The sequence below is a fragment of the Tachypleus tridentatus genome, chromosome 10, assembly GCF_004210375.1.
Source record: "Tachypleus tridentatus isolate NWPU-2018 chromosome 10, ASM421037v1, whole genome shotgun sequence".
Classification (NCBI taxonomy): Eukaryota; Metazoa; Arthropoda; class Merostomata; order Xiphosura; family Limulidae; genus Tachypleus; species Tachypleus tridentatus.
In genome coordinates, this window is record NC_134834.1 from 34,199,883 (window position 1) to 34,220,598 (window position 20,716).

At 32.2% G+C, this 20,716-nt stretch overlaps 1 protein-coding gene across 7 annotated transcripts in view; it reads left to right on the top strand.

Moving 5' to 3' along the window:
* Positions 1 to 1,195: 1,195 nt before the first annotated feature.
* The window catches only part of LOC143229030 (Fanconi anemia core complex-associated protein 100-like), a 35,377-nt gene continuing 15,856 nt past the window's right edge, over positions 1,196 to 20,716 (top strand). Inside the window, exons 1-5 of one of the 7 annotated variants that reach the window (XM_076460674.1) lie at positions 1,196 to 1,326; positions 3,948 to 4,325; positions 5,371 to 5,480; positions 7,156 to 7,472; positions 8,201 to 8,509. In XM_076460674.1, the coding sequence (XP_076316789.1) occupies positions 4,074 to 4,325; positions 5,371 to 5,480; positions 7,156 to 7,472; positions 8,201 to 8,509 (988 nt within the window). In that variant the 5' untranslated portion in view covers positions 1,196 to 1,326; positions 3,948 to 4,073. The other 6 variants (XM_076460678.1, XM_076460676.1, XM_076460677.1 and 3 more) reach the window with 6 other exon arrangements.

Here is a 20,716-nt window from a genome sequence, read left to right on the forward strand (position 1 = left end):
ACTCTTTACTTTCATATGACTTATCAATAACGAAATACCATTAATATCAATACATGTTTCGATAAGCGCTAGAAATTCGATAATTAGGCCTAAAGTCTATGCTTTGTACGCGAAGCACGAATTTAACAACTGTATAACTAATGTAATCATTGTCACAATTTCACCCATTTTCAATGCTCTACAACTGGCACATCGTGCAAAAACAATAATTACAAGTCTCAGATGATTAGAGGGTAATCATTCTCGAGCCTCGAATAGAATTCAGTAAATTAGACCCCATAATGATAAGAAAATTCAAAAATAGATTTAGATTGCCCTGGGCAATTGCAAGTTTGTAAAATAGTTTTGGCTTGTCTTGAATTTCGCGCAAAGCTACACGAGGGCTTTCTGGGCTAGCCGTCCCTAATTTAGCAGTGTAAGACTATAGAGAATGCAACTAGTAATCATCACTCACCGGTAACTCTTGGGCTACTCTTTTACCAACAGATAGTGAGATCTACCGTGACATTATAACTCCCTCAGGGCTGAAAGAACGAGCATATTTGGTGTGATGGGGATTCGTACCCACGACCCTCGGATTACGAGTCGAGTGCCTATAGTCCTCGAGCAGTTTTGCGCGAAATTCAAAACAAACATACGAGTCGTCATATTTTTGTTTTATGTTCAGACAAAATTGTTTTTCAGTCTTTTGTATTTTTTAATTCTTTGAAAATTTTGTCTCTTGTAATTGACTGAAAAACGTGTTTGACAAGTGTTTTATTGAAATAGAACCATTTCTTTCTAATGAGATGCCGATTTGAAAGAACAAAGTGCCCAAATTTTTGCAACAATGTGTAATTTTTCATCTTGAAAAATATAATCTGTAATTACTAAATTACCTACCTAATTAGATTCTCATTTAGAAACAAATACTCTTTCGAAGTATTTTTCTGACACAATTAAGTTTTAACTTTGAAACAAACAAACCTAAAATTGCAAACAAACTTTCAAGATGTCTTCAAAAAACATAATATGAAAATAAATAAAGTAAACTATATTGAAATATTTGGGTGAGATATTTTCCGCATCCCAGAAATATTAAACCATTTCTATTATTTTACTTTATAGAAGGATGAAAAAATTGATACCATTAAGGAATGAGAAAAAAACTAAGTGATATAGGGACAAACTAAAACATGTTATTTTTAAAGTTTTCGATACCATAACTATAAATTCACTATTTAACAGCATTGCTTCATTCACATTTCGATCTAGAAGAATTCTAAGATCTTGTCAAACTACCTCACTTATATTTGTTTGTTTTTCAAGTTATTCAGTAAGTTAAAGGTAGGGTTATGGGGTTTCAATTCATTTCGATTGATAAAAGTATAAATAACTCAAAATTTGGCTTTGCGTTAAAAGAAATAAGCAAACTGTTTTTTCAAGGAGATTAAACTTTGTGTTTAATTTAATAATTTAAGTCAGTGTGGGCAATCAGATGGTCGGGAACTGCAACTGAACCTCATCATGAGTTAACAGGCAAATTTCTTAACTATAATTAGCAATAGTGGTAACACTTAAACTAAGTGTTGGTTGTAATAATACATTAAATTGTTTTTACAACTATTATTCAAAAACAACTTTCAGTACTTTAATTTTGAGTGATAATATTAAAATGAAGATTTTCGCATTATTATTTGGTGCTCTTAGAGTGAATATGTTACTAATTTTAAATAATAAAAAATAATTGATTATTTCAACACTTACAATTTGTAAAATGTATCTTTACAAGTTTTTATTAATGTGATAAAGGTCCCTGATTTAAGTAGTATTACTGCGATTGAACGCCCTATTTCAGAAGGAGTTGCATGCTTTAAAGCTTTAAGTGAATATAAATTAACTGTATGATTCATTTATAATATATGCATCCTGTTAATTATATAGTTTAAAGTAAGTGTAGAGCTCGTAAAATATGTCTAGTTGATTTGCTCATTCTCTTCTTCCACTTACAATAATATAATGCTACCAGCAAATAGGATGTAGTTGACGTATTATTACAAGCTTTTGCTTTCTCCCGCGTTTTCTTAGTGTTATTATTGGGAGTAGTGGAATCAGCTAGCACTTGGCGTATTGTGGTATTGGTACAATGTTAAAGCTTAAAAGTAAAGTGAGTTGAGCTATGTTTGTAGCTGTTTGTTTGTTTTTTATAAATAGTTTGTAGCCCCATTTTAGTATAAGTAGTAAATTATTAATATGACTGTGCAGTCTTTACAGTAACAAAATTTTTTGGAAAAATAAAAAAGGTGGTGGAGAGAGTGCAGATAGCATTTGTTTGTTACAGTTTGTGTAGACTGGTGCTAAAATTTTAATAATATTCATATATTCATAAAATTTTTAAAGGAATTAAAAATAAAGAGCTTATTAGCTTTATTAGCTTATGAAGGATGTCCAACTATAATCATACTTTACATCTCATGTATTCATTCAATCTGTTCTTGAACTTAGTTGAATTTTCTTCCTCCACAACCCTTGAAGGCATCTCAATGCAAAAGCTAACCATTTTGTTTGAAAAGAAATACTGTCCAAATTGTAAATGACCTACCATGCTACCAAATTTTGTTTTATGACCCCTCATTGTTTTTACTGCTAAACACAAAAAAAAGTTTGATGGATCTATATTATCTATACCATTAATAATCTTAAGCACCTCAGTTAAATCCCCTTTGACCCTTCTTCCCTCTTGAAAAAACAGTTTATATATTTTAGTCTTTCCTCATAGGACAGTCCCACTATCCTGGTATCATTCTAGTGGCTGTTCTGTAAACCATCTTCAACAATTTAATGTCCTCAGTGAAGAAGGGAACCCAAAACAGTACATTGTACTTTACAAGTGATCTGTACAGTGAAACAATAATATTCCTTGTGTCTTATTCAGTATTTCTATAGATACTACCCAAAACCCTATTAGCTCTATTGATAGCTACAATACATTGTTTCTTCTCTTGAAATAGTGTTGGCCATTGTTTATTTTTTTGTGGTATGAAGAAGGGAGTTTGTACAATTGTTAGCAAGTTAAATAATTTAATATATTTCTTTATTTACTTTGGGATGTGTTATTTAATTCTTTTTAAAATTTTTATATTTTACTTAAGGCTGCCATACTTTCAGGTTTCACTTTCAGCATCTTGGTTGGAAAGTGAAAATTAGGAAGGAGGTCCTTGTTTACTGGTTTATTTGGTTTTAAAGTTAAAAATTTACATGCAGGTATAAAAATGCTATATATAATTTTTTATTATAAATAAAATATTTTTTCATGTTTAAAATATTCAGTTTTGTTTTTAAATGAAATTGAAATGTCACAAAAATAACTGAACACAACCTTAGTGTGTCATGTTCTGTATGTGTGTCAATTTCTGAATTGATTTATTGAAATAGTAAGTAGTTTTGAAGAATTGTATGATTTTTTCAAACACAAAGTATAGAATATATTATAATATTATTAAACTGCATTACCAAATGTAAAATATGTATTTTTATTGGGTGTGTACTACAATATACATTGGAGAATCTTATATTTCTTAAGACCATCTAATCAAATGTGTCTTGTTTTTAATGCCAAACTTCATCAGCATTATACTCACTAAGTCTTGTTAATACTATAGTGTTAATTTTTTTTCAGTCTTATGTAATTGTTAGTGTAGTTATAATGTACAATATTTGTACACCATTCAAATAGATGACTGTAAAGCAGTGTACAAGTTACTATTAGTGCTTAGTACAGTTATAGCAAATGTTGGTAATATAATATTTATAAATATGACCTCTGTGATTTATCAGCTTTTAAATGTTAATCAGAGCAGTACATTTTTTTTTCTCTAATCAATAGTTTACACACCTCACATGTCTTAGGGATTAGATGTATATACATTTGAAATGTTAAGACAAAACTTTTTTGGGTTTTATTTCAGGACTGTAAAACCATTTCTCTTTATTGTGGATGTTCAGAACATTGCTTGAATATATAATTATGAAATATTGCCAGAAGTGCAAATAAAACATTGAAAAGTAAATTACATCAGTTATTAAAACTGTCAATGCCAGTGTGCATAACTGTTGCTCATTTTAATGTTGAATGGAGTCTTGGACCCTCAGCTGTAGGGCTGCAATTTGTGCCATTGCATCCAACTCATGATTTAGAATGCTGTTCATTATGTATTGTGTTCAGTGAGGAAGCTGGACAAGTTTCTGTCTATAAAGTCAACTTAAATGAAGATTTGTTACAGAAAAATCTGGCAACATTAAATGCTACTTCAACATTTAAAAACTTGTGCAATTTTTCTTTGGAGGTAAGTTGATTTAAGTTTCATTTGATTGTAAGTTAATAAATTTTAATTAATGGACTTAAGTACTAATTGTTTTTGAAATGTGTATAATATGAATGTAAGGACAGTTTGTAACTTTTCAACTCTTTACTAAAAGGTTGATTTTTAAATTTTTTTTTCATGGACTGTCTGATTTTTTGTTTTATCTCAACAAATCAAAGTGGGGCCTGCACACTATACTACAGCTTTATTTCCATAATCGCAAAACCTTTCCATGGACTACCATTAATCCATGGATGCTAGATTGAGAACTGCTGAGCTAATACCTAAATTTGTTCTTATCTTAGATTGATGTAAACATTTTCTTTGTGAAAAATATAAAGAAGTTTTACCTGATAAGGTTTTCTTCTTTCAAACAAGAAAAATATATTAAATATTAAAAAAAAAGTCATAATAGGTAATAAACAGCTTGCAGTTACTTCAGGATGTCAATAAAAAGAAGAAAACAAAATATTTGTTCTTTAAATATTTTTCTGAGAACTTAGTGAGTGAATTCATGCATCAAATAATGTGAATCTCCGATATCAACTTTAGTTATTAGACCAGAGCAAGAGTAGAACAATAACTGTATAGAGTACTTCAAAATATTAAAAAAGGTGTACAATGCTTGTCTGTCTGTCTTCATGTGGAAAAACTAGAAAGACATGGATAGTATATGGTTAGTGTATTTCTATAAAAACAATTTCTCCAGGGAATGTCATCTATAAACTATTTCAACTGTAACCAGTAAGAATATATTTCCTTGACATACAAATAAGTAACTAGTAAGAATTGATCCTTATAAAACAGAAACAAATTAAGACCAGGTAATTGCCTACTGTATTTATTTGTGTTTTTTTTAAAAAAAAGAATAAATCTTTAAATTAAAGGTATAGCTCTATAAAATAAAAGTTAACAAAATTTAATTAGTAAGGATTTGTTTTTGGAAAATGGGTAAAAGTTATTTCTATAACATTCAAAACTTGTCCAATATTTTTAGTTGTTTTTTTTTTTTTCAAATATACTTTAGGAAATATTTGTGTTAGATGCCTCTGTTGAAGAAGTACATATTTGTGATGACAATATATTTGTTGTTACAAAAGGAGCTGTCTTCAAGTCATCTTTGAAATCAACGTCAAGGTAAAAAGAGAATTATATAAAGAGATGACAATGCCTTCGTGATAACATGTGTGGTTAATTTTGATTAGTAGCTAAGTTATGATTATTGTAATGATTAGAATTGAACCACATTTAGCTGTTTTGTTAAGTTCAAAAGTGTGTAATATTTGAACTTCTTGCCCAAAGGTTGATATGCTTAAGAAATCTACTTCATTACTTTCTATCCCACAAATGCAAAAAAAAGCAGAATATAACTTTTAAAATTTAACTTATGTTTAACAGTGAACACAATCAATACAATGTCATTTGTAATTCAGTTCTCTGAAGAATAGCATATATTGCATTTTGTATGATAAGTCCATATTTATTTATTTCTGTATTTCATAGTTTTTAATATTTAGGCATTAGGACTTTACAATGCAGCATGCAAGATACACCATGTATGATCTGATATAGAAATCTGTTTACATCAATATTTTCATGATCTGAAAATAGTTTATATTATTTTACATATTTATTCTTAGAGCTGGCTGTCTGATCTCACTGAACTTCTGCTTTAGACTAAAGCAATGTAATAGTTTTGTTTCAATAACTTAAATGTTTGTTACTCTGTGCATGTGGCTGAGAGTTTGTGAATTAAAAAGTTATGTATATGTAGTTTAGGTTTGAAGTTTAAAGGTATGCATTTTTAAATGTTACAGAACTTTCAGCAAATTACATGGTTCTCTAGATGTTTATCTGGGGCACTTTTCTAGAAATTCAACAAATATTGTGACAGAAATCATGTGGTACAATGCACACTTACTGAGGTGTGGAATTTATAACACATGATGCTTATGAAAATAAAGAGTAAGTTATACTTTGCCAATCAGATATGTGTATAGTTTTTTCACATTGTTTCAGAATATTTAGTGATTGTAAAATATGTTTTGTAGTGTATGGAAAAATGAAAGTTGAATTTCTTTTTATTTATTGTGTATCTTGTAGGAGGTATTAACTAAAATTAGTATAAAAAACATATCTACTGGCTGATCATTATGAGAGATCGTAGATCGGTATTGTTAATTTTTAAGTTGTATGTGTACATTTTTGATAGTCCTTTATGAATGTCTTGCAAGAATATTGTATTTTGAAATAAGAAAAAGTGAATCGGTAAGATTAAAGTGCAAATGGTTATCATAGCTTGGAGTATGTCAGTGATGGGCATTCCAAGGGCTATATATGGCTCACTATTCTAAAAACTATAATTTACTGCAAAACATAAGTAGTTTTGCAGGTGATGATGACAAGCTAAGTCTAGGTACTTTAATGTAATGAGTGTACATTTTTATTTTTTGTATACAGTATATTTTTAAGTTGTCATTAGAGAGAGTGGAAGTTTGTTACAGAATGGCTTTATAGTTTGCTGGTTTATGGGGGTGGTTGAATGCCACATGCATCACCTATGGATTACTGTAGTTTAAATTGCACATTACAAGAGTAGAATAACATAATATAACTTTGACCCTCTTTATATTCCTTTCAAATTGAGGACAAATATTACTATAGTTCTTCTTTATGAAAATTCTACAACCCCAGTAGCTGATATGGATAAAAGCTGATGCAGTAAACCTACATTATACTTATTAATGTGATTTCACACATGTTTATCATGATGGAAGTTTTTTTTTAATTGTTAATTGATGTACATTTTTAGAGGAAGTGCTTTGGAGGAAGATGTTTTTAAATCTTTGTTAAATGAGAGCACAGAATCAAACCATAGACATTATCAACCTATAAACCTTGGCAGATCTTCTCTGTGGCTTGAAAAGCAAATCATTTGCACTGCAGTTGTCTTTGAGAGTAAATTCTTAACATGTGAGGAAGACAACCTTTTGTGGACTTTTCAGATTTTTAATTCTTTAGAAAAAGATCCAAAATATTTATCTGAAATAGCAATACCAAAAGGAAGAAAAAATGTTGCAGACATTGCCTCTTACACAGATGAATCAAGTATTTTGGAGCTATACAAAGGTATTTTTTGTCATTTTAAGTTTTTTTTAAAGTTTCTAGCAATCCAGTAAATTACACTAATTTAAATAGATAAAATACAAATGAAGTACAAACATTAGTCATAATAAATATTTTATAAATGTTGTACTGTTTTTTTTAGTTTTTTGAGTCGTTGTAACTAAACCAAAGTTTTAAGTTCTAGAATTTCTAAATGTTGGTAATTTTAGAAACTTTAGGTAATACTGCATTTTTGGTAGTTAACTCTCTTTTGGGTTAGTTGCAGAGTTGAAAACAAAGTGTTTATTATTTTCTGAAGTAGTATACTTACCAAGGTATAGATATACATACATTACATTATTGTAGATGCAGGTCCATATCAGTTACTGTTTTGATGTTTATTTGAAAAAAGTTAAAAGTAATGTTTATCACAAGTGATTAAAATGGAAGTTAAAACTTTATTATATGTTTAAAACAGAATTCCTATAAATATTCCTTCTTGGTATTTCAAATAAATCTAATATTTTTAATATGCACTTAAAAATACATGTTCAACGTGGAATCAAATGGACATTATTAGAGAAACTTGAAAGTGGGTTGTGTTTTTTGTTGTTGTTGCAAGTTTAAAAATATTTCTTTTGAGAATGGACTTAATAATTAATTTATTGAAGTATTTAGAGGTTTTTTTATTTAGTTTTGCAGTTTTACTATTTTATGTGATTATACTTCCTCCTCCTTTTTATCACAATGAGATGTCTTCAATAAACCAGAAAAGCCAGTTTTTCTTCTTGTTTCTTCACCATCACATACCTATAGTTCTAACATCATCAGAGGATCACATTTCAAAATGCAGCAAGATCTGTATTCTGCCTTATTTGGCCCCGATGCTGGATTGCTTGGAAGTTCTGTCATTCTAATAGGACTTCCAGATGGGCGTGTGATAAGTTGGGTCATGACAGATGGTGAAAGAGTGAGACAGGAAGAGATGAATATTAATCTTGTTTGTGACTTAGAACAACCTGTTGTTGGAATATTTCTGACTTCATTAGTAAACAATGATGGTGAGATATTTCTTTTGGTGTTTTTCTCTTTTCATTTGCATATTGATGCATCTCAGATTTTTAAGCCTTTTACACATTTAAGCAATCAGAAATTGTTAAAATATTTTACTTTGTAACTCTGCCTGTTAAGTGATTTCTGTCATGAATTGTATTCGTAGTGCCAGTTTAACTGAAATCTCTTGTGTATTGATCCCCTCCTGTCTTTAACATGGATGTCAGAAATGCCTCTCATCCCTCTGCACCAACGACAATTGTTACTTCATATGCACACATGTAATTTCCTGCATCTAATACAAGCCCTGAACAAAGTTCCCTATCACACTTATCAGAGCATATTGTGCTAGTCTATGATGTAATAATAATAAGACTATAGACCTCCACTGTTAAGAGAGTGACCCTTCATGTTCAGTAATCCCTTTAAGTACTAGCACGTGAACATAAGTTTATTCTTTTCTTGTCACTGCTTGTTTTCAGTTATGATTTGTCATTTAAATTTAATGGTCATTTTTATGTTTATTATAATTTTTCATTACTATTTGTTGCACAGTCTTTCTTTCCATAATATTTTCAGAATAAACTTGTCTATTACTATTTTCATTTGTATTCTCTTCTATTTGATTTGCTTTTAATCAATTTTGTACTTTTGGAACAAATGTCTCATCATCTGCTCCTGTTATTTAATCCAACACATTGGTTTTGGTGAGTTTTCTTCAAGGGTGTCATTAGGTCTATGCATCATTGCTATACCTGGCTCATTATGTTTGTAATCGATGAAAAAGGAAAAAAATCTGTTTTCATTTACATTACAAAACAAACCACCATATGTTTAAGTTTCATGGATTCATTGGATTATGTACTTACTTATATTCTCATATTTTTTGACATCTAAAGTTTTCAATACTCCTTCATAGGAATTATCCAGTACTGTCATGTGAACAAACTAGAGACATTGACAGTCAATGGTGTTACCATCATATGTATCATGTGGTTGGTTCCATTTTATCTTTTGTCTAGAATTCTCGATCTCCTGCCTTTGTTACCTAAGCTAAGCCTTCCTCATCTTGTAAATGCTTCACCATTATTGTTTCTCATTCCCTGTTTCTGTTGTGGATCAGGTACTTTCACTTTTGTCCTTCTTCTTTTTTTTTGGGATTCCACAGATATTTGTCTTATTGTCTCTACTCCGTTAAATTTTTTGCTGAATCTCAGACTCTATTGCTTGAGTCTTATTCACCTGAATCATTTCATTTAGTTAGGAATCTATTATTCATTTCTTTTTCTTTTTTTCCATCTATTGTCTTTACCTCTTACTCAGTTTTTTTTATTATTATCATGCTTGATGTTCTCATGGAAACTTTTTCAAATAACCCTGTCTGCTGTACTGGAACAATTTCCATGTACTTATTTTTCATTTTGCCCCCATTTTTAACTTTTGTTGTGATATAATTTCTTTTTCTTTTTTTGGTGTATTTCTTATACTTTTGTAACTTAGCCCATTGACTGCTGATTTGCCATCTATGTTCCAATCTCCCTTCAGCACATGAACTCAAGTGTGCTGTGTATGGTTCACTAAATTTTGTGTGCATTTAAAGCAGTCTATGGGTTTCTTCTACTGATGTAAATGGATTTTAATCAAACAATCCTACAACCACACCTTCCCATTGCCTCTGTTATGATGAGGTGCAGTTTTGAATGCTAATCCTTTTCCAACATATAGTGTTCAGGGCTAAGGTTTCTCTGTCTTCACATTGTCAAACTGCTGACTCTGTCTAGGTTTGTCATAATTTCTGTCTCATCTATCTGTTCTTATAATCCATTCAATCACCTTTGGTTTTCTTCCTTCCCTCAGTTGCAAAGCACTCTCTCTCAGAATTTGTTTTCCTGACTTTTAGACTTTCTTTTGTGGGTCCACAACCATCATATTCATTTGTCAATTTGTCATGTCTGGTAGCAGAGTGATTATCTTATTCAGGCCTGGATTTTTCTCACAGTGTAATTTCTGTTCCCTAGTGTTTTCAGTGGATTTACCCCTACAGTGGGCCCTTTCATCACTGCCTTTCCACTTACCTTCCACTTATTTAGTATCTAGTCTCAAGATAGAGCTAGTGTGATTCAACCTTCTTTGACATACTTCTCTCTTTTCTTTTGCAGAAGCCACCACCACCTGCCTTTGTCTTAGCCTCCTCCTGTATAATTTATCACAAGGATAAGCTCATCTTCTTCCCAGACTGCCCCAAAATTTAGGTGGCTTGAGGGGGTGATTTAGTGTTTCTTCCATTCATTCTCTTTTCTTTCTATCCTGTACTATCATTTCAACCCAGATCATCTCCTTTCTTCTGTAGGGTCTATTATTATCTTGCAGATTCTCTTGCCTTCAGCTGTTGATGTCCCCTTGCATGCAGTTTGGCAGGTGGGGGATAAAGATAACTCTAATACATTAGTGTTTCATTACTTATAACAAAAAGATTTCATTTACATTGGTTTTCATCTCGTTCAAGTCAGTATATTTCACTCTTTGCAATGGTTCTGATAGTTAGTTGTTTATTTTATTATTGAGATCTCACAATCACCTCATTGAATATATAATATATATGAAAACAGTGGAACCCACCAAGTTGACAGTGTTTGCCTCATATTGAATACTTATCCACGATCCACACTGAACAGGGAAGAACAGAAGATTTTTAAGTCCATTTTCTTCCTCTTATATTCACAGAGTTGAAAACAGGTTTTTCCCAAAACTGCTTCAGTAGTGCATATAGATATATTGTTTTACAAACATCAGGTGCATGTTTTCTGTTGTTAGTCACTGTAAACCATTGCATTTTCTCTTAATCTGGTGACAGTGTTCTTCCATATGCAAATTCCATCACCAGTTTTTTCCAGTGAAGTATTTGAGAGCCCTTCCTCACTGGGCAGTGCAATATTGGTGTGAGACAGAGTGGACGTGCCTCTTGTTTGTGAGGTAAGACTAGGATATTGTGTGGTAATGTAATACAGGTCATCTTATTATGTTATGAACCAAGACACTTCCAGGAGTTAGTTCTAATTGGATAGGTCTTGAGTGGAATAGTACTTCATGCATTTGTTTTTTTAATTATATCTTGCATAGGTATATCCCCAACACAGAATGGTCTTACTTATAGCCCTAGCCACATTACACCCTCATGCTGAGCTATCAACCTGTGAGATAATAGACAGTTTAGCAATCTGCATTTTGCCCATGACACAATAGCATTCAACAAATGATTTTTCTGACAGCACCTTTTGTTCTACCACCTCTATTGGTGAACGATATTCTTTGCTTGAGATGGATGTAGTTTCTCACCAAGTGCAACCCTATTAGCAGAAATGCGAAACATTACGATTTTGGTGTATACATTATGCTCGTACAGACAAATATTACAACTTGTTGCAACTTCGAAATTAATTATATATTATATATATTATTAACACCAATGCTATGAACTGCAATCTATGAACGTAGTGAGTGGCAATAGTATATTTATTCTCCAAAAGAAATTTAAAAGGTGTTCTCTTTCACAATGATAACATATATGGATCTCTACCCTTTGCTCATTCGGTTAGTTTGAAGGAGAGGTACGAAAATCTCGAACTTCTTTTTAAAAATATAAAATATAAAGAACATGTTTGGGTTGTTTGTGGAGATTTTAAAGTCCTTTCTATGTTGTTGGGTGAACAACCCGCTTGTACAAAATTTCTACGTTTTTATGTGAATGGGACAGGATAGCACGAAACCGACAGTGGATAAAGAAGCATTGGCCATGTACAGTCAGCCTAATACTAGGATATAAAAATATTGAACATGAAAGTTTGGTGGACATAAAGAAAGTTTTATTATTTCCACTTCACAATAAAACTTCGCTTGAGGAAGCAGTTTGTAAAGGCCTTAGAGAAAGATGGCAACGTTTCAAATATCTCTTGGCAATTCCCAGCTCTTTGAGAAGCAAAACTTAAAGAATGGATTTTATTGGGCCTCAGACTAGTGAAGTGACTTTGGATGAACAGTTCAAAAAGACAACTTATAGTTTTAAGACTGAATGATGAAGATTTCACAAATAAAATCAAGACGAAAGTGGATTTATATTCGTTTGACATCAATTTTTCTATTTTCTTCAGTTTATTTGCTTTTTTATTGAAAAACATTATAATAAGAATATTCATTGTAGTAGACGAAATAATAATTTTATCTAAGTAAGAGTTTTGTGTTCTTCCCCATTTGTGAAACATCCTAACGTGATGAAAAAATGAATATCATTTTGAAGCAAGAAGCTGAATTATGAAAATCCATTATTAAAACCAATATGGCTTTTATGAAGCTTAAATTCACAAACGTGTGTAATCAATTTATTGTATGAAGATAATGTTTCTTTTACATTTATTTTAACAGTCAATCAAATAGAAATCTGTAGAGGTTTTGTGTCTAGCAACTTGACAAGTATGTATTCATATTGATTAGCATTCTCTAGCTAATTAAGGTATGCAAAATCTGAATGAATACATCGATGTGATATGAGGAGTCGTAGGTCTCTTTCTGGATTGAAAAAAATTCTCTTTTCTCTTAGAAGAATTCTAAGATCTTGTCAAACTATCTCACTTATATTTGTTTGTTTTTCAAGTTATTCAGTGAGTTAAAGGTAGGGTTATGGAGTTGCAATTCATTTCGATTGATAAAAGTATAAATAACTAAAAATTTGGCTTTGCGTTAAAAGAAATAAGCAAACTGTTTTTTTCAAGGAGATTAAACTTTGTGTTTAATTTAATAATTTAAGTCAGTGTGGGCAACCAGATGGTTGGGAACTGCAACTGAACCTCATCATGAGTTAACAGGCAAATTTCTTAACTATAATTAGCAATACTGGTAACACTTAAACTAAGTGTTGGTTGTAATAATACATTAAATTGTTTTTACAACTATTATTCAAAAACAACTTTCAGTACTTTAATTTTGAGTGATAATATTAAAATGAAGATTTTCGCATTATTATTTGGTGCTCTTAGAGTGAATATGTTACTAATTTTAAATAATAAAAAATAATTGATTATTTCAACACTTACAATTTGTAAAATGTATCTTTACAAGTTTTTATTAATGTGATAAAGGTCCCTGATTTTAAGTAGTATTACTGCGATTGAACGCCCTATTTCAGAAGGAGTTGCATGCTTTAAAGCTTTAAGTGAATATAAATTAACTGTATGATTCATTTATAATATATGCATCCCGTTAATTATATAGTTTAAAGTAAGTGTAGAGCTCGTAAAATATGTCTAGTTGATTTGCTCATTCTCTTCTTCCACTTACAATAATATAATGCTACCAGCAAATAGGATGTAGTTGACGTATTATTACAAGCTTTTGCTTTCTCCCGCGTTTTCTTAGTGTTATTATTGGGAGTATTGGAATCAGCTAGCACTTGGCGTATTGTGGTATTGGTACAATGTTAAAGCTTAAAAGTAAAGTGAGTTGAGCTATGTTTGTAGCTGTTTGTTTGTTTTTTATAAATAGTTTGTAGCCCCATTTTAGTATACGTAGTAAATTATTAATATGACTGTGCAGTCTTTACAGTAACAAAATTTTTGGAAAAATAAAAAAGGTGGTGGAGAGAGTGCAGATAGCATTTGTTTGTTACAGTTTGTGTAGACTGGTGCTAAAAGTTTAATAATATTCATACATTTTTTAAAGGAATTAAAAATAAAGAGCTTATTAGCTTTATTAGCTTATGAAGGATGTCCAACTATAATCATACTTTACATCTCATGTATTCATTCAATCTGTTCTTGAACTTAGTTGAATTTTCTTCCTCCACAACCCTTGAAGGCATCCCAATGCAAAAGCTAACCATCCTGTTTGAAAAGAAATACTGTTCAAATTGTAAATGACCTACCATGCTACCAAATTTTGTTTTATGATCCCTCATTGATTTTATTGCTAAACACAAAAAAGTTTGACGGATCTATATTATCTATACCATTAATAATCTTAAGCACCTCAGTTAAATCCCCTTTGACCCTTCTTCCCTCTTGAAAAAACAGTTTACATATTTTAGTCTTTCCTCATAGGACAGTCCCACTATCCTGGTATCATTCTAGTGGCTGTTCTGTAAACCATCTTCAACAATTTAATGTCCTCAGTGAAGAAGGGAACCCAAAACAGTACATTGTACTTTACAAGTGATCTGTACAGTGAAACAATAATATTCCTTGTGTCTTATTCAGTATTTCTATAGATGCTACCCAAAAACCTATTAGCTCTATTGATAGCTACAATACACTGTTCCTTCTCTTGAAATAGTGTTGGCCATTGTTTATTTTTTTGTGGTATGAAGAAGGAAGTTTGTACAATTGTTAGCAAGTTAAATAATTTAATATATTTCTTTATTTACTTTGGGATGTGTTATTTAATTCTTTTTAAAATTTTTATATTTTACTTAAGGCTCCCATACTTTCAGGTTTCACTTTCAGCATTTTGGTTTGAAAGTGAAAATTAGGAAGGAGGTCCTTGTTTACTGGTTTATTTGGTTTTAAAGTTAAAAATTTACATGCAGGTGTAAAAATGCTATATATAATTTTTTATTATAAATAAAATATTTTTCATGTTTAAAAAATTCAGTTTTGTTTTTAAATGAAATTGAAATGTCACAAAAATAACTGAACACAACCTTAGTGTGTCATGTTCTGTATGTGTGTCAATTTCTGAATTGATTTATTGAAATAGTAAGTAGTTTTGAAGAATTGTATGATTTTTTCAAACACAAAGTATAGAATATATTATAATATTATTAAACTGCATTACCAAATGTAAAATATGTATTTTTATTGGGTGTGTACTACAATATACATTGGAGAATCTTATATTTCTTAAGACCATCTAATCAAATGTGTCTTGTTTTTAATGCCAAACTTCATCAGCATTATACTCACTAAGTCTTGTTAATACTATAGTGTTAATTTTTTTTCAGTCTTATGTAATTGTTAGTGTAGTTATAATGTACAATATTTGTACACCATTCAAATAGATGACTGTAAAGCAGTGTACAAGTTACTATTAGTGCTTAGTACAGTTATAGCAAATGTTGGTAATATAATATTTATAAATATGACCTCTGTGATTTATCAGCTTTTAAATGTTAATCAGAGCAGTACATTTTTTTTTCTCTAATCAATAGTTTACACACCTCACATGTCTTAGGGATTAGATGTATATACATTTGAAATGTTAAGACAAAACTTTTTTGGGTTTTATTTCAGGACTGTAAAACCATTTCTCTTTATTGTGGATGTTCAGAACATTGCTTGAATATATAATTATGAAATATTGCCAGAAGTGCAAATAAAACATTGAAAAGTAAATTATATCAGTTATTAAAACTGTCAATGCCAGTGTGCATAAATGTTGCTCATTTTAATGTTGAATGGAGTCTTGGACCCTCAGCTGTAGGGCTGCAATTTGTGCCATTGCATCCAACTCATGATTTAGAATGCTGTTCATTATGTATTGTGTTCAGTGAGGAAGCTGGACAAGTTTCTGTCTATAAAGTCAACTTAAATGAATATTTGTTACAGAAAAATCTGGCAACATTAAATGCTAATTCAACATTTAAAAACATGTGCAATTTTTCTTTGGAGGTAAGTTGACTTAAGTTTCATACGCCTATACAATAAAGTGATTAATTGTTCCTCCAGGGCTTGAAAGGGGTGAAAAGAAAATTTTTAGTGTGACCCAAATAAATTTTGATAATAAATAAAAGACATAGTCCAAATGGCTACTTGCAATAATCATGTTTGTGCTTGAAATAATAAAAAATATTTTTATCTCTGACGTCTACTAATAGTTTGAGTGCAGTGCTTCTCCATACTGGGTACGTGGGGGAATCCAAAGTTACGTCATCAGTGCTTGTCAGCCAATCAGTGCTCGCATAGATGGGTATTTCTTGTTTTCTAAGCGACATAGAAACACCAATGCAATCGTTTTGTACAGTTTGTCACATCGATTTTTCTGTGGCACATGGCGGGACAAACGATTGTTCCAGACATACAAAATCGGCATATCACCAACAAAAGGCTGAGGTGAAGATGAAAACGATGCAGATAACGACATTTATGAGTAAGGATTGAGAATATGAAACCATAAATGGAGAAGTGATGTTCACGCAATTCATCATTGCTCATAATTTACCCCTAACTGTAGCTAATCATGCAGGACATCTGATCAGAAAAATGTTCCCAGACTCTGATGTAGCAAAAAAATATGGTTGTGCTAGAACCAAAACTACAGCCATTGTACAAATGTTGGGTTGTGAAGATGACAAAATGATTTCAAGCATACTTACTGACAGTGTTTACAGTTTAGCCACAGATGGATCCATAGACATGGATGACTCAAAACTGTACCCAGTGGTTGTACAATATCTTGGCCCTTTGCTTGGAAAAGTTGTTTGTTCTCTTTTGACAGTGGTGGAATGGAAAGAAGCTTCAACGGGAGAGAATATTTTCAAGCTTTGGACCACGATCTGACAAAGAGGAAAATTCCATGGGAAAACTGTCTTAGTTTTTCTTCAGACAATGCCTCAGTTATGTCTGGTATAGGTAAAGGTGTGATGGGACACATCTGAAGATGACAGCCAAACATTTACTTCATGGGCTGTGCCTGTCACCTCATGAAAATTGCTCCCCAGAAGCTTCCAGAGAACTGCCCTGCCCAGTTTCTGGTATATTGATAGATATCTACTATTTTCTGGACAAAAGTGTTAGCAGAAAACAACATTTCAAAGAGTTTCAAGAATTGTATGACAAAGAAACAAGAAAAATTCTACAACTTGTTAATACAAGATGGCTATCACTTGGGGTGTACCTCAACAGAATATTGGACATGTGGGAGCCATTGAAGAAGTATTTTCACTGTGAAAAGGAAAAACTAGATTCAAAAGGATCTAAATATGCAGCTCAATCAGGCAGCAAGACTTTAACAGGGACACACAGGGACATAGTCAAGACACCCTCTCAGCCACACAGGGACATAGTCAAGACACCCTCTCAGCCACACAGGGACATAGTCAAGACGACCCTCTCAGCCAAAACAGGGACATAGTCAAGACGACCCTCTCAGCCAAAACAGGGACATAGTCAAGACGACCCTCTCAGCCAAAACAGGGACATAGTCAAGACGACCCTCTCAGCCAAAACAGGGACATAGTCAAGACGACCCTCTCAGCCAAAACAGGGACATAGTCAAGACGACCCTCTCGGCCAAAACAGGGACATAGTCAAGACGACCCTCTCGGCCAAAACAGGGACATAGTCAAGACGACCCTCTCGGCCAAAACAGGGACATAGTCAAGACCACCTTCTCAGCCAAAACAGGGACATAGTCAAGACCACCTTCTCGGCCAAAACAGGGACATAGTCAAGACCACCTTCTCGGCCAAAACAGGGACATAGTCAAGACCACCTTCTCGGCCAAAACAGGGACATAGTCAAGACCACCTTCTCGGCCAAAACAGGGACATAGTCAAGACCACCTTCTCGGCCAAAACAGGGACATAGTCAAGACCACCTTCTCGGCCAAAACAGGGACATAGTCAAGACCACCCTCTCAGCCGCACAGGTACACAAGACAACAGTCTCCAAAAGCAGACAAAGAAACATTTGATATAACTCAATATATGTTTAGGCAGTCTGATCTTGAACTAAAGAAGAGACAATCACTGAAAAAAGAAAAGAAAATGAAAGCTAGCAAGGAAGTAACCAAGAAAAGTTATGCGCAGAGCAAGTGAGATAAGTTAAGTTTTCTTGGACAACAAAATGAACTTGTTATTTTGTCTTTTTCTTCATTCTGCAATTTCTCTATTTGAGCAAGTCAATTTGATATTGCAAAGAGAAGAACCTTGCATACACCTTATGCATAAAACTCTGATTACACAAGTTAAAAATATACTTGTCAGATACATCAAGCCAGAATATCTTGACTACAACAATGAATCCTTACACAAATCTGATTAGGCAGTTTCTGTTGGAAATGCTGCCAAGGACCTGGACCTGATCAGCTTCTACACCAGTGTCAAGAAATACTATATTGCAGCTACAAATTACATGATGAAACATTTCCCTCTAAATGATGAACTTCTGATTCAGGCAGAGGTTGTTGATTCAAAACTGAAAGTCAGCAAAGATTTCTCTTCTCTATGCTTCTTCACAGACAGGTATCCTGTCCTTGTCAATACACATGAGAATGACACTATTGACAAGTTGGAAGGGCAATAATTGAACTATCAAATTGATACTTTCTCAGAAACTGTCCTTCAGTTGAATGTTGACAAGTTTTGGGCTCAGCTGTCTGCAGTTAAGGATGGAAATGGCAACCAGAAGTATGACATTCTGTGTAGGGTTATGCTTGGAATTCTTACAATCTTCCATTCTAATGCTGACAGTGAAAGGATATATAGTTTAGTGACTAAAAACAAAAGCAAGTTCAGACCAGACTTGAGCACCTCAGTTTTGAGCAGTATTATAACACACAAGATGTGTATGCAGTCAAATGGACAATGTTGTTATAACTCCCAACCATCCAGAGACATTCTCATGAAAGCAAAGGCTGCAACAGCTGCAAAACTATTACAATAAGTGTCATAAATATGATATAAACTAGTCCTTATACAAAGGATTTTTCTGATTGCTGTTTGTGCATGTTCAATGTTGTTTTACCAGTATGTTTGTTACTTTGAACTAAATAAAAGATAATTTCAAAAGAATTTTTTAAAATTTATTTATTAAATACACAAAACATAGTCATAAATGAGCAATCTATAGCAGTGATAAATAATAATAGTTATAATAATAATAATAAACAGCTCAGAGACATTGGTCAGGCCTAGTAGCTGCAATTGATAAAGGGCTCTGTCTACATTCATTACGCTCAGTTATTTGAAATAGTTTGCATCTCTGTATCAGGCTACCTCTTCTAGTGGATGATGCATTCTATGGGCATTCCCTTTCTGACATGGTTTATTAAAAGGAACTTGTAATTTCTCTGCACCTGTTTCTTCATTGCTTTAATGTGTGTTTTCAGTTCCTGGTGGTGTGAAGAAGTGATTAAAGATTCTGAGGTTCACATTTTCTTCACTTAATATGCATTTCTGTTAGGTATCCACCTCTATGCAATACCTCCGACCCTTTTACCTCAGTTCAAGTGCATTTAGTTTGCTTTGTCAGTGTTCATGTGCTCGTGTTCACAGGAGTTACTTTGCTTGGAGCATGTGTTGTCCTCCTATCAGTAGAGGATATAGTCGAATAATGATTAATATCATAGACTGGTGCAATACATGCTGATGTGTAAGGATGAATGTTTTGTTCAAGGCTTGGAGCATTTGCAGGAAATTACACAGCAGTGTATGTGAGGTAATAACACTTAATGGTGCAGAAGGTAAACTGTGTGAGAAAATGTTGACATTTGAAGGAAGACACATGAAGCATCACTTCTTGTGGAATATTAGAGATAAGATCAACCAACAAACAGTTCTGAATCATTTTTAATATTTTGTAGGATTATTTCTATTATAAATATTTAAAGGTGTATTATTTTTTTGCACTGTACACTAGAAAAACTCAGTCTATAATTTGGTATGTTCATACTTTGTCAATGGAATAAAAGTTCACATAAATGCACTGTATGAAACATGTATCATTGAAAATATATTTGTGAAAGCATAACTCATAACAGTTAAGGACAATGAAAAACCTTTTGGTCAACAGAGGCTGTTCTATCTGCTAAAAAAGAAAAACAACTCAAATACAGCCTTGATTGTTTAAATATTTAGAGAGCTTTCACCTATACTCCCTTAAATTTAACCACCAAATCTGAAAGTAAGCATTTTAAAGGCCAACCTCTATTTTAAAAAAAGTAAAACTTGTTATGTCTGGAGATGACTTGTTCTCTGAAGAAATTCATATTTTTGCCCCTTGTTCTGCCACTTTACCATTATTTACAAAAGCAAAAAAACATTCTTGTACCACTACCATTAATTCTTGTAATAATCTTAAATATCTGAGCCATATTTCCTCAAACTAAGGAATAAGTAAATTAGCTTAATGGAATTTATTTTTCTGATAAAAATTTGTGTGGTTAAGTTCTATTTGGTAAATGCAACATATAGCTGAATTTATTCTGCTGGATTACTTTTGGGGTTAAAT